At 37.8% G+C, this 18,229-nt stretch overlaps 1 protein-coding gene and 1 pseudogene across 1 annotated transcript in view; both read right to left on the bottom strand.

Annotated features, from left to right (window-relative positions):
- LOC122794862 overlaps nucleotides 1-5,176 on the bottom strand; it is a 146,592-nt pseudogene extending 141,416 nt beyond the window's left edge.
- An 8,059-nt stretch (nucleotides 5,177-13,235) lies between these two features.
- The window catches only part of LOC122794749 (transmembrane emp24 domain-containing protein 11-like), a 214,640-nt gene continuing 209,646 nt past the window's right edge, over nucleotides 13,236-18,229 (bottom strand). The window contains exon 5 of the mRNA XM_044063385.1: nucleotides 13,236-13,385. Coding sequence (XP_043919320.1) covers nucleotides 13,236-13,385 — 150 coding nt within the window. The remainder of the gene's footprint in view (nucleotides 13,386-18,229) is intronic.

Below are 18,229 nucleotides of genomic sequence, written 5' to 3'. Positions count from 1 at the left end.
GAGTCTTTTGGTTCCACAGTGCTCAGGCACGTCCTTCCTTAGGGCCACCCAGGGTTTATTTGTAGCTGGGGATTCTGACGTGATGAATAATAAAATGGATACAATCAGATCAATAGTTATGTACTTACCATAACTTATTTGTGTTATCCTATTTCATTATACATCACATCCTGCCCTCCTTCCACCTTCCATGTTTCTGATGGTTTTGGAGAGGCTGGGGTTTGGACCCTTGAGCTTCCACCTCTGGCAGTTCTAATGCTATTGTTGCCTATGTCTAGATAAATAGTCTGGTGCCCTGATGGGTTTCTATCATTGGTCAGCAAACTTGATCTGAGAGTTTGAAGGTAGAAGGAGATTATGGGAGTGGGAGGAGCTTGAGCCTTGAATCTGCTCTGTAAAGTTGCTGGAGCAGATCTCACATCGGATCCAAGACCCAGTCGTGATGAATAATGAAATAGGATAATACAGATACCAAGTTATGGTACGCAAATAACTATTGTTCCTCATCAGGTGTTATGGTAAGTATATAACTATTATTCCTCATTAGGTAATCATTTGCACTCTCTTCCATGTTTAGCTGGTCAGCATACTGCTGGTTTAAAAAATTCCACTTATAGATGATGACTCTTTCTCATTTCACCTTGTGAAATGGTAATTTGCCAGTAAGAAGAAATCAGAGAGTACACTTTCCCACTGAATTAAGGCCAACAATACAAATTCTTGATACATTTGAGGATGTCCTGAATAACCAAAATCTGCACCATGCAAGCCCAGAATTGGTGGACAGAGAGGTGGTGAGTCTGGGAATGTAAATTTGACTATATATTCTTTTGGTCATTTTATCAAATCTTGGTCAACTTGCCTGTCATCATTTTTGCCCTTTGGACCCTTCTGTTGTTTTTGTGGTCAGTGCATCCTTTGTTTTTCAGTCTGCTTTGTTGATTTTCCACCTGCCCTGAGTTCCTTCAGTTTCTTCTCCTGCTTTTCATACTGCTTCTGTAGCTTCTTCTGCTTCATCTTCTTAAATGTGATGTAATTACCTCTATTCGTCTGCTTCATCTTCTTAAATGTGATGTAATTACCTCTATTCTTCTGCTTCATCTTCTTAAATGTGATGTAATTACCTCTATAGCAGTAGAGTTTCTAGTTGTCTAGGCAAACAATATCTGTACACACATCATTCAGGAAACTCTAGTAAAGAGACATGATCAGCAGTTTTTTTTCCCAAGCTTGCAAATAGATGTTCAGCCAAATAACAGCATTCAAGACCACGTGATTAGTAGGCTAATCTAACATCAGTAAAGTTGACTCCATGAAGATGGCTCTGGCAAGAGAAACTCTAATTTTCCAGCCTGCAGAGAATTTCTTGGTTGGATGAACTTGCATCTCATGAGTGAATCCCAAACCAGCTGAAATATGGCATGTCTTTGCTTCAGCAGCTTCTACGCCAATAGCACAAATGCCTCCCTACACCTTTTCAACCCTTTGACCCACACTGTCATCACCTTTATTTAACTGAGCTTGTAGTGTCTTCTGTTCCTCCAGCAGTTTTATCCTCTTGGTATCTGCCTTCAGAAATACGTGAACTGCTGGTGTGTCATCAGCATCTACTTCTTGCTCAAACAGCAGCACATCTATGTTTGGATGAATGTTTAGAGCTTGGTTTGTAATGTGCTTCAGCAGAGTGTTTTATGTGTTGGATCCTACCAAACCATACTGTCATCATGCAGTGATTAAGAGATAAGCATTTACAAGCAGCTGCTTTTCATGTGCAGAAGTACTGAACCTTTCCAGCCTGATATGTGATGCATTTTCTAGCACAGCCTGCCATGAGGACTGTTCTGACTGTGACACAGAGAAATCTTCTTCTGCTGCACGTGCTGCTTGTGTAGAGGTCACCTGATGTTCATGCTCTGCTTTTTAATTTTCTTTTTTTTCTTTCTTGCTAAAATTAACAAATGGGTCATTGGCTTGGTTTTGCTTAGACTTTTTTTCAACATCCACATCTTCATCCTTTTCTTTCTCATCATCCCATTTCTTTGCTCCAGCTTTAGACTTCTGGTTTCCCTTCTATTCCTCAATTTCATCTTCTAGCATGGTAAACTTATTGATATGCTCCTCCTTGTTAATCTCTTTGTTTTTGTAGTTGAAGCAGTGTGCTTAGCTTTCTTTCTCCCCTTCCCTTTCTTCTGTCCTTTCTCTTCATCTTCCTCATCATCCAGTGCAGCAAATTTAGACTTCTTTTCTTCCTCCATATCTTAACATCATCATCTTCTTCTAGGGTAGCAAATTTATTTGAAGGCTTGCCTTTAGGTTTTTAGCTTGCCTTTATTTCTCTCCTCCTCTTCCTCATCTTCACCTCAGCTGTCGTCACTGTATGCTAAGGCAGAAAACAGATTGCTTCCCTTGGCAAGCTTTCCTTACCTTTTCTTTTTCTGCTGCTTATGCTTGCTTTCCTCTCCCTCCTCCTCCTCATCAGTATGCACCTATATAAACGTCCTGTCCCTTTCTTTTTCTGTTGCATCTGCTTGCCTTCCTCTTCCTCCTCATCAGAATGAAGCTTAGCTGGCTTTCCTTTTTCATTCTTCTTTTTTGCCTGATATTTCTACTTGCCCTGTTCTTGTCTTCACCAGACTGCACCTTAACATGTTTTCCATTTCCACGTTTCTTCTGCTGGAGTTGTTTAACATCTTCATCCTCCTCTTCTTCATTAGACTATACCTTTACTGGTTTTCCTTTTTCATTTTTCATCTTCTGTTGTCTCTGCTTTCCTTCTTGTTCCTTAACATCAGACTGTACCTTTACTTGCTTTCCTTTTCTTCTTTTGCTGCAGTGGTTTCTAATCTTTATCCTTCACATCTTTTGAAGGCATCCTGACTGGCTTTCCCTTTTCCTTATTTTCCTTCTGTTGCTGCTCCTGTGGTTTCACAACACCTTCTTCATCTTCAAACTGTATCTTTTCCTTAATATTCTACTTCCCATTTTTCTTTTCCTTCTTATGGTGCTATTTTTCTGCTATATCACCTTCATGTGACACTGCCTTATTCTTGTTTTTATCAGCTTTGTTTGGTTTCTTTTTCTTCTTTCTCCTCTTCCACACTTTCTTCTTGATTTAGTATTACAAGTACATTACCTCCCGTCTTTTTCTTTCCAGATTTGGATACTGGCTGAACTTCATCTTCACCATTGCCCTGAATAGATAGTTTTTTAAAACCCTTCTGTGACATCTCCTTCTGCCTCTTCTTTAGATTTCCTTTCCTTCTTGTCTCTCTTCTTTTACTGTTCTTGTTGCTTTTTATAGTTTTCTCTTCCAGTTTAGACTGTTTATCTTCTGCTGCCAACTCATCAGAAAATGATTTCTTGTCATTCTTGTCCTTATTTGCTTTCTTCACAGCTTTTTCTGAACCCTCAGTAGTAAGTACAGGTTTCCTATCTCCTTCTTCTTCATCCAGCGACTCCTCATTAATTTTGGCTTTAGCTCATTGCAGTATTATTTGTTTAGAATAGAATTCACCGTTACACTTTTAATCCTACTGAAACAACAAATGACGTTTTGCACTGTAACAACCAGGAGTAATAGAAAGCAGACCAGTTATCTCAACACCGTAGGGAGCACAACTATCAAAAGACAAAGTCATTCATGTGTGTAGCTGCAAAGCACAATGCCTAAATGCAGTAATTTTTTAAATTATTATTCCATTTTCTGAATTAAAAAAATAAAAAATGCCACTGCAGTTGATTTTCATGTAGTGGAGTTTTTTTTTTTTTTAGTGTTTTTATATAATACTCTACTTGTGGAATGGTTCTTTGTATTTATTTTGTGAATCTAATTCAAAGTTATATAAGGCATATTGAGAATGGAGTGCCCACTTTTTTTTTCTTTGCTGGATCAATGAAGATGGCCAAAGTATGACTGGATCACCAGGTGAATTGTCTAATAAATCTGAACTAGATCTCTATAGTAGTGTTCCCTTTTGCCTTCTCCAGTTACAAATTTTGCAGTCATATAGGATGCTGTCTACAGATCATCAAAGTCCTATTTTAGAACAGCAGTAAGGATTGTCACTGTGTTCATAAAGTAGTAGATGACCATCTAGTGAACCGACTAAACTTGTTTTTAGAATATGTAGATAGCATAGTCTATACAAAAATCCAAGCTTTCTCTGTTTTCTCATTTAAAAAAAATACTCAATGTAATTTTTGGTGATTAAGCAACTGATGTAACAGAATTTCTAGCTACCCAAAGAAAAGGACCACTTTGAACACATAGCCTGCTGAAAGTGAAATTTAGGGCAATACAGATCTGCCTAGCACTAGATATACCTATATGTTCTGAGTTTTCAGTTTTTTTGATTTGTTACATGGAAAATTTAATACATTTTGTTTTGTTTGAAAGAGGACATTGTCTGCTCGGTGTGATAGAGCAGACTAAGTATGAATGGCCTTCAACCAAGACATCCTGAGTAATTCAATATAGATATTTAACGTTAAATTAGCCATTTCCCCCATGCCCTCTACCTCTCCATTTTCTTCCTTCCTAAAATATTCTTTGTCACTCTTAATACTAATCCTCCATTTCCTCCTTTTCTCTCCTTCTACCAAGATAATTTAAAATATATTTCATAGTTCTTTACATGATGCTGCTAATAATTAACAATACTTTATTTAGATGTTGCATATTAGTCAATTACTTACATACCTCTGCGTATTATGTTCTTTATGTAATGGTGTCATTATTCCTCAGCTTTTGTCCCTGAGCCTTTGCTAAAAAGGGCTAGCTTTCTGCCTAATCAGACTATCCCAGTAAACAAATGCAATACATAAGTAAATAAAATATGCTGGAGAAGTCTTGTATAACATTACACTGAGAGATTTTCACATATTCCAAAGACATTGGCTAAAGCTTTTGTAAAATTTTTACCAGAGGGCTTTATAAACTGGGGAGCTCCCAGAGGTGTTTCTGAGCCCTGGTTGGCTTCCTTTCAGATTTCAGTACATAAAATGATTTAGTAGTCCACTTCTTAACTGATAACCCTTCCTGATCCAAGCATTTTTTATCTGTTTTTTTAACTTCATGCCTGATGAGCATTGAGCCTTCTGATTGGTCTTGAGCTCATTCATTCTGCTATACTGGGTGTCACCTGCATGGGGCTGAGAGCTTACCAGAGGTGGCCATCATACAGCCAACCATGGAAGATATTTCTGCCCTCTAGCCATCTAGCAATGAGATAATTTCTGATGATGCCTTAACTCAACCACTGTGACTGATGTGAACATCCACATCTCAGGAGGGTATGCAGTGCCCTCCCAGTGCATGTACATACTTCCACCAACATGCAGTGAAGGCTATCATCTCCTCATGGAACTGCCATGCCTACTCCCTGGTCCTGGCAGTTTTGGTATCCTGCAGGTGTGCACTTTCATAGTGTTGAGCAAGTATTTGGAACTACCACTCTTTTTCCATTTCCACAGATTGGCCAAACCAGCACCAGCCACTCACTCCCATCCTGTTCTTCCAGGGCTCAAGATAACATTCATACTTGGGACATCTGGATGGTATTCAGGGCTTTATCCCTCAATGCTGCAGACCTAGCCTGGTTCATCCAAGCTTTAGTTACATAATGCTTTGCTAGACAGAACAGGGTTTTCAGCACTATAAGGTTCAGAATAGTCATGCTGTCTGGATTAATGTTTATAATTATACTTGCTGCAATTGATGTCATATCTCAGAGACATGATCTTAGGTCCATAACTCCAGATTTAGATTTTTTAACCAGGCTCTTTAACAGGGTCTACTGATATTGAATGCCCTACTGTTAGCAAATGCCCTACTGTTAGTAATGATACTCTAACTCTGTGACAGTTCCTTCATGAAAAAAAAAAACAGATGCTAGTGGAGTACCAAGGTTTGTGAGCAGTTCTGGCAGCAACTGATTGCAATCTGAATATTTTGGTATGTATAAGAATCAAAGACATCACATAAATATAAAAGCACTCAGGTTTTAATATTAATTTGCCTTTAATATAAGTTTGATTAATTACATCTTTCCAGTCTGATATTTAGAATCCCATGTTTACACAAAACATTAGATCACAAATTATTTCAGTGTTAGAGTACAGTGTTTAAGTTAGTCGTTTTTTTTTTTTCCTAAAGTAAAACTGTTTTTAGCCACTCAGGCTGGGTGCTAACACCCCCACTAGCTAAAAGAGAAACTCATCTAACATCTGTTCAGGACTCGTAAGCAACTTGCTTCTTGCAGAAGATGGTACCATATAATGTAAGAACTTATTGTATGTGGCCATATTGCAGAGTATTGATATAATTAAATTTGCTGTTAAGTTTGCTATGCGGAAGTTCTCTGACTCATCAGCTTTATCCCTCACAACATACTTTTAAACTTCAAGATTAAGATTCAGTATGGAGCAAAATGGAACATTTGGGCATGCACTTTCAGACTAAACCATTTCAAAGTGGTGCACATATATTTGTGTAAGGCAAATTATACAGTAAGAAAATTCAACCTCAAAATGCATCCCTGATTCATAAAAAGCACTTTAGCATTATTCTTTAAAAATCTGTGATTCTGCTGTCCAACTTATGTCAAAGATCCTGAGGGAATCGCAGAAACATGTATAAATGTCTGGATAAAATTATGAAAGACGAAAATACATTTTAAATTTAACATTTTGTCCTAGTTAAATATATTTTAATTTCAAGGTATCTGAAACATGGTGCAGACACAGTAACACTTATTGGTTTATCAGGTAAAGGATTCTGGCTCTGCTGTATTCAGTAGCCACAACAAACGTTGGTGGTCTGCTGAATAGTTTAGAAGCCTCCTACATTCGTGTTAATAATGATGAAATTTAGTTAATAAAATGCATGGGACATTCAGTATTATGTGTATGCCCTCAGCACTTGTTACTGAACTGCCTAATGGTTAGTTTGTGGGTTATTCTCGTGAGAGAACATTATTAACCCTTGAACAGCCCCCCCCCTGTGAGCTGAGACTGAAATTGATCAATAAATAATGCACTAATATGACCACGTTAGATTTCTATCATTTTAGCAACAAAACTAGCATCCTAATTAATGTTGGCACAGTGTAGGCAAGACTTAAATATGATCTTGTAAGCCTTATCACATTATGAGATAAAATTGATCTTGTGAGCCTTACCACATATGATCACTGACCATTTGCTCAGTGTGAGGACAGACTTTGCTGCTTACCATTTAGAAAGGCTATGTAGTACACTACAGGTGGTATTGAAGATGTGTACTTCCTGGGCAGAGCATTGCTAACCCTGATCATTTTGGTGAAACAGTGTGCGCAAGCCAACACAATATAAACAAGCTGTTTCCTGAAGAAGTTACTATTACTCAGCTTGGTTTACTGAATTTGAGTTTGGACAGTTATATCTCAACATACTATACAACGACCTTTTAATGAGATTTATGTTTATGTTACTGAGTCATTTTTCTTTCCAAACACACTTGCAAGGTAGAAAGTGCTCATATTTTTAAAATTGCACACATACCCACAGACTCACATGTACACATTAATTTGAACTAAAACTGCTGGCATTTCATAATATCAACAATTGCAATAAGCATAATGGTTTGGTGCAATGGCTAAGGTCTTCACCTAATAGACACAAGTTGCAGAGTTTGATTCTGACTTTAGGTTATTGTCAACTCTTAAAATGGCCACATGGGGTAGTTAGCCTAGCGTTCACCTATGGTCCTATACAAAACAATCTCAGAATCTAATGGTGTTTCATACTTTTTCCAGTCCTTAACTCCCACTGCCTCCTAAGTCCTCACTGATCATGTTTCTTTAACTCTTCTTTCAATTTGTCTCTCTGTCACATCATTCCAAAAGCTTCTTACCATCTCATGCTTATCTTTGTTTTAACCATTCAATAACAAGCAGTTATTACTGTCCTGGGGAAGTGTTGACATTTTCCACCTAGTGCTTGCTATACGTGTTCCTCTTCTGGGAATAGCTGACTATGACAGTGTCCTCTGATTATAAGTTATTGTTTGAACTGCAAAACAGCAGTGGTTCACTGTAACCTGTTCTTGCAACACATTTTATTTCTCATTGGACAGCCCTTTTCTTAATTATAGCCCTATTACATCCTAATTATCAAAGGCACCTTATATAATTGAGAAAGTTTACACCTCTGCAGGTCAGCTTAGGCCACACCATCTTAGAAAATGGGAGTTAGATCATGGATTATATTGAACTTTGTCGCAAGGTGTTCTGCTAAATATTATTTCTCTCATGTCATTACCAGTCAGAAATAACAAAAGGAAAAAACATGACAAAGTATTTTATTACAGTCATTAGAAATAAAAAAGGAAGAAATCGGATGATGAAAATGTGATTGTTTTAGGATTGCATTCTTCAGAAGGAGGTGTTCAGTAGTTCTCAAATCCAGGAACAAGAAAAAGTAATTGATTTTCTTGTTGATGAAATAATATTTTGTTAGTCTGCCTTAAATTTCAATATGTGGTCTCATCATTCAAAATATTTAACTCAGAAGATCTATCACAGCATAACTTATGCCTCTATACTGTAACTCTGCTATGGAAGTTCAGAGGTCCAAATAAGCACTGAAGAATGGTTTCTGTAAATTCAGAGTGAAACCTTGCAGCATTCATGATTTAGACAATGTAGAGAGTTCTATAGTACAACAATTAGCAGCTGAGTATGGTTGACTTTCAGTGGTGGCATAGTCTACTTCATTTATTTTCCTTTAATAGACAAGGACATGGTACCCTTTATCAGTGTACAGCACTTTAAAATATTAGGTTTTTGTCTGAATACGGAATATAAATGTCTTAAAGCAATGAGTCCCAAATAATTGTTTATTATATGCATTCTGCATGTGTATTATATAAGCAATAATGCCTAGCGCAGTAGTCATTCTAGGGAAATAGTTGACCACACAGAGGGTTTATTTCCCTATAATACCATTCCTGAAGGGCATCATTGCATTCAGAATATGGTTTCTGTGTTTGTTGACACCATTTTCTTGTTACAGCATTTCTAATTGTGTGTGTGTGTGTGTGTGTGTGTGTGTGTGTGTGTGTGTGTGTGTGTGTGTGTGTGTGTGTGTGTGAAAGTTTGTGGGATTGGGTTAAACTACCAGCTAAGTAAGGTGTTACATTTTAGTGTGATGTGCATTTGGTATGTTTTGTGTGTGTGTGTGTGTGTGTGTGTGTGTGTGTGTGTGTGTGTGTGATGTCTTTTTTGCATTCTTGCTTTCTTTCATAATAAATAGTCCATTTCATATGATGGTAATATCTTTCAATGTCAATGAGTACACCATTTGTTAAAGTATTACTTCATTCAGCATATAGCAGTTGATTGTGAGATGTTAGACACTGGTAATAATAAATAACAAAAGTCTATGCATTTTATGTTAAAAAAATAATAATGAGAAATATTGATTACTGTATTAATATAACTTCATAATATTTGTTTATTGATATGCTATTTTTATTCATTTATTAAACTGGTGTATCCTCTAGGCAGACGTCTTGACCTTTCGACACTACCTGTTTAAGTGACGTGCTTACAGTCACATAGAAATCAAATGGGAGGCTTAGAAAATTAAATACTGGACTGCAAGATGAAGCTCATTAGCAGCTCATACCTGGGAACACTGCCTGGTTAAGTGATCTGCTTAAGGTCAGACAAAAGACAACTAGAGTCTGATGAAAGATGAAGGTCATCAGCACCTCATAGTTGCTAAACTGGTAGACTTGACATTTTGTTCTTCACTTCCAAATTATGTTTGGAAAAGTGAAAGATCATTTTAAATATTTTGTTATAGTTTTGTATTATTTGTATATTTATAGAATTTGCTTACCTTTTGTTATGAGTTATTTCCTTCTTGTTTTAAATGTGAGAAACTGATTTATCCTGAAGCAGTGTTACACAGAGCTTCATGCAGTTGCTGCTTAGTGTAACAGCAAACAGAAATCGTTATACCTCATGAGGTAACCTGAATATCAGTAGCATGATCTTTTACACGTATGTGTAGTGTTTTCCAGATAGCAAAAGTTTAAAATGTTTAAAAGAGGAATCATATTTACACTGTTTAGAATTATTTTTATTACTTTACTGGTGTGTTTTTTGTGTTTGGTAGTTTATTTTAATGACTTTTCAAGATGGTGAATTGGTCTGCAAGAGTGCTGCATGAAGGGCTAAGTAATATGTACACACACACACACACACACACACACACACACACACACACACACACACACACACACACACACACACACACACATCTTGCACACAAGATGGATTTTTTACACCCTAACATGTCTGTGCTGTTTCAAGATTTACTTGGGGGGTTTTCCTGATCAGACAGCCCCTGCTGCACTGTATTGCCTCTTCTTTGATTTCACAGAAATACGAGAGCTACACTTCTCCTTGGCACACATCCTTCAGCCTTCTACTCCTGAGAGATAGAAAGAGAGAGAGAGAGAGGAAGTAGGCCCTGCCCCCTTCATTCCTTTCTCTCCCACCTTCTGCTCATGCAGTGCTAGGGCTGTTAATGATGGTCAGGTTCTGCGATATCTTTCTGTAATTTGTCTTGCTGAAAATGATTTTGTTTGTATACAGCTATATGCAGAAATAGTAGCTTTTCCATTTATTTAGTTTTCCCTACCAGGTTTGAAGTTCTATTTTAGCCCTTTACTAACTAAAGAATAATACCTCACAATGCGCCATTATGGGCTTCTCCACCTCTGCAATGTCTCTTATTTTCATGTAATACCCACCTTGAAGGGTAATGTTGCTCTTAAAAATGATGTACAGATTTGTACGTGCTGATATTTTGCTGTTGTGTGCTGCATTTTTATGTGCATCTTTGATTTTCAAATAATAGCAAACATGCCAACAATAATAACGGTATGCCGCGGTGGTACGGTGGTAGCGTTGTTACCTCACAGCAAGAGGTTCTCCCTTTCGATTCTCGGCTTGGCTTGGGAGTGCCTTCTGTGTGGAGTCTGCATGTCCTCCCCACGGTTGGGTAGCGTTTTGAAAGACATGCGTGCGTAAATGAGCATGCCTTCATTGAAGGTTGGGCGTCGAACTGGCACCTTGGAGTTTCATAAAAATCTACTGACAATCATTAGCGGACCGGAGTTCCGCTGTGGCAACCCCTTACTGGGAAAAGCCGAAAGACAAACAAACAAACATGCCAACAATAATAACAATTGAGAGAAACATTAAAAACTTATTAATATAACTTTTTAGCATGTTTATTGATTTTCAATTATTTATTTGTATTTGTTAAATAAGGTAGGGCACTGATCTGTGCAGACCTTTTGAGACTTGGTACAAAATTGCCTAGTTAACTGAGTTAAGATTCATACAGTAGACAAATGGAATTTGAGGGAATCAAATCCTGGAATACAGGAAGCAGCTTGTTAAGAATTCATAGTTTTAATCCACTGCATGAACTGACAGACTGAATGTTATTACTTGATGTTTCTTTTTTTTTTCTCTTTCTCATTTTAAATGAAAAAAAGAAGAATGAAAGTTTGTTTTAACATTTTTGCTTTGTTTATTTATCTATTTATTGTGCTTATTTTGTATTATGTGTTATTTCCTCCTTATTTATACAGAATGAAATTATTTATATTGGACAAGTAAGGCAAAAACTGGCTTTAATCATTAAACTTAACAGATTTTTCTGACTTTTAAATTTACCATGACCCCGATATATAAGCAACTGCTACCCAGCCTGGCAGCAAACATTTTTTTTCAGGTAGTACAGCCTTTAAGAAATTCAAAAGGGGAATGAGTTGGATGGCAACTTCAGGAACTGAAAGGCACATAATATGAAAGCATAATGTCCCCCCAACACTGATGGCAAGCTTGCTTCCCTTTATATAATTTGGGCTTATTAGGTGATTTTATGTGTCCTATATGTGTTTTATTACTATTTTAATATGTGCTTGTGTTTCTGGAGTGTACTTTTGTGTACTAAATCATCAAATGCACATCTTAGTTTTGTCTGATTGGATATGTATTTAGGGATTGCTGCCATCTGTGTGCCTGTATGTTTTGGGGAGTGAGTTTATTGTTCTTTTAGTGCTTTACTTTATTCAATTTCTGTTCCTATCTACAGTTGTTGACTTCCTGTTTGTGGAGTCTATCTAGCTGAAGTTATACTTTCATTTTTTTTCAGGATGTTATTTTTTTTACATTTTTGAATGAGTTTTAATGTTCTTGAGCAGGCAATATAACTAAATGTAAGTTTATAATGCTTTTATTACTGTAAAATATGTTTAATTTGTGTCAGAATACTGATTTCCGTATTGTTTTCTTTCACTTGACTAGTTTTTATGCATACTTAGTAATGTATTTGAACTGGGTTATAAGTTGTAGTATTAGGTGTATTTTTTAACTAATTTACTGTTTTTCTTTTAACTTCTGTTTAGAGAGTTTTCTCTGCTAAATGAATTACAGTTGTTTTGGCTGTTCTGTGGAGATTTTAGTGGATGGCACAGTGACATCTTCCTGTATTATGCATTTCTGATAGGGATCTTGATTATTAGAGACATTTACACAGAGATGACAGTCCTGTTAATGTATTAGTTTGTCAAATTAGGTTTGGTACTCTAGCCTGGCCATTTTCTAAAATGAATTATTATATGGGCTGAAATAACACTCACGTATGTTTCTGCTGTTGTAATGGTACACGTGGCACTCATCATGTATATATTAATCAAGAGTATAATGGGCACCAGCAAGTAATGGTGAAGCAGAACATGAATCCTTCAGGCTTACTTAATGTAAAACCTTCACAATTCCCATCATGCATTGTAAAATAAAAAAAATATGCAGGTATTGTTATTTTTTTCTTATTTTGGAGGGTATTCTTGCTTTGTAGCATCCCCACAGTGTTAACTGGTTTCTGAAAAATGTAATGTGCACCCTGTCAAGGTTTATGGTTAATGTACTGTACACTGCAATGAAACTGCAAACTGAGATGCAAATGAAGACTCTCTTGCATCTATTTTTACAGCATACAATTGTACTTGTTCATGCCATGCAAAACAAGTGTATCCTGTGGCAAAATAGAAGTACATAAAACTTAATTTTAAGTAGATTAATTTCTGCTTGTTAAAACTGTATACCGCATTGTATATTTTAGTTTTCTTAATATACTGATTTATCTTTTTATAATAGAGCATATGTAACTTGTTAAACAAGCTTTTTAGCAATGAAGAAGTCTTTCAAATGTTTCATTTGCCAGAATCCAACTGAAAGAAGGATGATGGTTTGCATAATAGCCCACCACAAGACATTTGCATTTGTGTCTTCACTCATTTGTCGAAAACGTTCTTCTCGTTCCTGTAAGATGGACAGAATATGACATGCGATGAGTTTGATTACATTCTGAAGATTATAGGCAAAGGCAAATAAATATGCTATAGTATTCAAAAAGCAGTTTAGTTTGTACTTAACAGTTTGTGGTATCTCAAAATGGATAAAATGTATCAAAAGGAACACTGGTTGAAACTTATTTTTCATTGCATCTGTATAAAATACATGCAGTTTAAATGACTATAGTAAAAACATGCAGATTAAAATGCAAAGGAACAAGTGAAAAAAAAAACAAAATGAATGGTGCAAAGTAATCTACATGGTTGGGAGTTGCAAAGAATTTTAGAAAGGTGCAGTAATGTAAAAAACCCTTGCACTGACTGGCAACATGCTATTTTGATGAAGAACTGATTACATAATTAATATTTATCACTCTGGCATTAGTATTGCATTAAACAAATTGGTGTATGGGATTAAGACTGGTTTTCACTCTGCAATCCTCTGTAGTATAGCAGAATGGTAATGAAGCTTTAGCTATTCTCTGTTGATCTTACTACTGACTCTTAAATGTGAGGAGGCCCTTGATGATGGGGCTGGCTGAACACCACAATAGTATAGTGTCCACCTAAGTCTTGTAGGCCCAGCTTTCCCAAGGCTTCCTTTACACAAACTCTGGGATTCATAAATGTTTTCCATCTCCATAGGTTCATAGGTAGGTTCATAGGTAGGTACTAGGCTATTGGCCCTGGGGCCTATATAAGCCTAGCCAAAAAGGTTCCCTGGCTTTCGCCACCCAAGAAAATGATTTTCCTGTGCCCCTGTCAAGCAGTGCCGCAGAAGTGATCCCCGGTGTGAATTTTCTATTTCCCATCCAGTTGTCAAGGTTTTTCTCAAAGAAGGCCAATGAGGAGCTTTGCTTGACATTAATGGATAGTTTGTTCTAGAGTATGGGAAGTCTCTGGGACAGGAATCTATCCCTCCAGCATGTTCTGTTTATTGTAGTGACAAGGTTTAGGTCCTTGGAGTGTGTGGTTCAGCGAGATTGGGATTTCTTTAAGCGTAGCATGTCCAACAGCTCTGGGTTTGACATAGCTTTGTATGATGAGTAAGGGAGGAGTTGACATAATGATTAAGGTCTATACCTCACAGATATAGGGTACATGATTTGATTCTGACCTTTGGTTATTGGCTAGACTTGTATTAGTCTGCAGACTAATAGTCTAGTATTTACCTATGAACCTAAACTTATATGTGGCCACATGCAGGGGGGAGGAGGAGATTCAGAGGCACAAATAGCATGATCACACTTGGCTGCAAAAATACCACAGCCAGCATACTGGGCTAATTAGTGCATAATGACATGGAAACAAGCAATATTGTTAAGATGAGGGTAAGCGTGAATGGAAATGAAGGTAAACAATATGGCAGCATGATTAAAAAAATGTATGAATTTTGTCTGATGAGCCACAACAAACAGAGGTGCTAATTACAGTACAATCACGAATTGACAGGAGAAACACAAAAATGTACAGGGTAGCCGCTGCTTTAGTAGGTAGTATGTGCAAGAGGCTGTTCTTACAGCCAGTATCCATGGAGGTGTGCACCATTGCCTTTAGTGCTACCAAGACATCTGTCTACACTTAACATGCCATGCCCACCCTGACACAGAAATAGTAGACTGCTACTGTGTGGATAGAGACACTAAGCAGGAGCTGGTTGAGATGTGTTACCCTCATATGTAGGTTTCTGGGATACGTGGAGTACCCATTCCTGTGGACACCAAGGTACATGTGGCTTTCAAAATTCTGCCAACATGGACCATACAGCAACTAACAGGGGCAGATTAGGTATATCTCAGACATCTGCTTAAAAGATACCCTACCAGTTCTTGCTGCCATGCTAAAAAGGAGCATCTGTGGTTTCAAAACCCACAGAAGAGAGAAGCAACACCATGGAGGCATTTTATGACATAGCCCTTTTCCCTGAGGTACTAGCAGACAATGACTGCACATATACTGCAATAAAGGCCTCAGCTGGTGAAGAGAGACAGCAGTGTATTAGCCATAAAAATGTGCTACTCCATCAACTGCCAGGTGGCCTGCAATGCACAGGGAGTAATATGCTATATGTCACCAACCACCTGTGCATTGCCTGTGACTCTCATATTTGGCACACATGTGAATAATAAAAGCAGTTTCTGAAGCGTGATTTGTCATGGGGCCATTTTATGTCATACATGCCCTGGAGCCATGGTTAATGACACCAGTAAGAAATGCACAGACTGTGGCAGGTACAGCACTGCCAGTTCACAGAACTGAATTATTGTTGAACATGTGCTTAGACTTCTTAATGCCCACTTCCACTGTCTAGATAGATCTGATGATTCCCTGCAGTCAGACCCTGAAATGTACAGTAAAATATTTGCTGTGTGTGTAATTATTACACAGTATGCTGCTATGCAAATAGATACAGCGAGGAGAGAGACATTAGGGAGGGGTAGGTCATGGAGTCAACAGTGGAGGAGGTACTTGATTTGGAGCCTGTGGAGGAGCTGGCTACAGGGGATGGCCATGCACAGCAGAGGCAGGTGCAATACTCCATGGCACTGACGAAGACACAGTATGTGTGGTTCAAAACTATGTGCTAGATTAAACATAACATCCAACAGTAATACAACCAGGCTGTGCTATATTATGCAAGGCCCAGCAACATTAAGAATCAGACACAGGTTCAGATCCCTTAACTGTCTCTGTTTTGGAGAAACGTTCCTATTTCATGCCTAATTTCGGATGCCACTATTTTAAGAGGTATGTCCCTATTTTCAGGTTTGATTTATCCCTTCACAATTTTCTGAATCCCACTCATTACATGTGATATTTGAGGCTGTCTAGTGCACAGAAAACCACACTACATAACCACCATACTAATTGCAACAGTAATTTAAAGATAGAATACACATCTTACAGTTCCCTTTCTCTGAAACAAAAAGGAATGTTACTATACAGCTAATTAGTGTCTTTAGAATTTACACATTCTGTTTGACAATCACTGAAAAAATCTAAAGCAATTGGGTTGGCTTGAACTACCAAACTTACTTATTTATAGTCAGCTGGTTATGACTCACAAGCTACTCTATCAACAAACTATAGCACCTTCACTGGTTAACATTGTACAACAATATTCCTGTCCCAGGCAACTCCGCTCAACTGACAAGTTACAGTTAGCAGTTACTAGATCTCGCAAGCATGCTGGTGACTCCCTTTACTCTTCTTATGTGGCTAAAATCTGGAACTCCCTGCCTTCATCCATAACCCTAGTAACCTCCCTACCTACATTTAAGAAAGCTATCAATGATTACCTCAACAACAAATGGCTATGTCCCTGTTCTATACCAGACTAATACCAGAACCACTCCGATACTGTTGTAACTCTTGGCTTAAACTAGTGACCTATCTGTTACCTACATATAAATATATACCACAATAGTGGAATGATGGTATACCTGTATCTGTGTGAGTATGTACAATGTAATAATTTTTATTAACTATTGTAACTGTCTGAAGCTTATACCTATATGTGTCAACAACTAGATACGCTAATAGATCTAGTTGAAATATGTACCCATGTTTTGTCTGTATGTTGTCTATAATTGTCTCTTTGGAGCATTTCTCCCTGGGCCTCCACTGAAAATGGACATATATCCAGTTGGACTATCCCGGTTAACAAATGTAAAATAAATAATAAATAAATAAAATAAAATAATGTGCTTAGATTTTTCCATTGTTTTTGTCACTCTGTGTTTTTAAACATGTTTCTAGAAGTTCATAGGTTCATAGGTGTTTACTAGGCTAATGACCTCAAGGACCTTTTTAAGCCTAGCCATGCATCTCAAATCTCTGAAAATTCTGGTACCCTTGATAAGTGTAAGCAGGGGCTTAGGTGTTGCCTGTGTCCATTAGAGACATAGGTGCCAAGCCAGGGATGAACTTCCTGTTCCCCATCCAGTTGTCCAAGTTACATTTGATTTGGGTTAGGGAAGAACTCTGCTTCACATGGATGGAGAGCCTATTCCAAAGATGGGCTAGTCGCTGGTATACATACCTGTCTCTCCAGCAGGTACTATTTATATCACAGGCAAGGTTTAAGTTTTTAGAACAGGTAATTCTGGTGCTGTTTGTTTTGTGTATATGCAGGAGGTCCATCAGAGTGGGGTTTGACAATGCCCTGTATGCCAGGCATAAATCTCCCCTCAAAAGCCTGTAAGAGACCGAATAAAGGGGAAGTGAGAAGAGTTATGTGCTATTTGGTATTCAAATGTTATGCTAATTAGATTTCCATATTTTTATATGGATGTTCCTATTTTTCAAAGGCCTTTGTTTCTATTTTCAATGTCATCAGGTTGAGATGAATGCACAGGCTAATCAGATAACATAGTACAAAAGGCAGAGCACAGTTGTCACCATATGCACTGGATGAGAGTGACTCTGGGATAAGTGTGTGTGTGTGTGTGTGTGTGTGTGTGTGTGTGTGTGCCTGTGTGCATGTGTGTGTGTTGGGGGGATACAGATTAATGCTGTGTGCAATTGTGTGTGTCATGGAGTGGAGAGCCAGGAAGACTGGACAAGGAATGGGTGTTGTAACCATTGTATTGTGACTTGATAGAGATTGGCAGTGCTGATTGGTGTGTGTGGGTGCACATGGACTTAGTTCCATCAGTACAGCATGTGACACTGTGCTGGGGTTTGATGGACAGGTCTGGGGCACCTGCTGGAGATCTGTGTCCTGACAGTGTATGGCCCCATCCACAAGAGCACCCTCTCATGTGAGGTTCATAGGCACTATCTGCAGCACATGTGCATGACAGAATGCTC

Source organism: Protopterus annectens, chromosome 2.part1, assembly GCF_019279795.1.
Source record: "Protopterus annectens isolate FY-2018-M chromosome 2.part1, PAN1.0, whole genome shotgun sequence".
NCBI classification, from domain to species: domain Eukaryota; kingdom Metazoa; phylum Chordata; order Ceratodontiformes; family Protopteridae; genus Protopterus; species Protopterus annectens.
The sequence above is the reverse complement of the archived record's forward strand: the minus strand, read 5'-3'. Positions and strand labels throughout refer to the sequence as shown.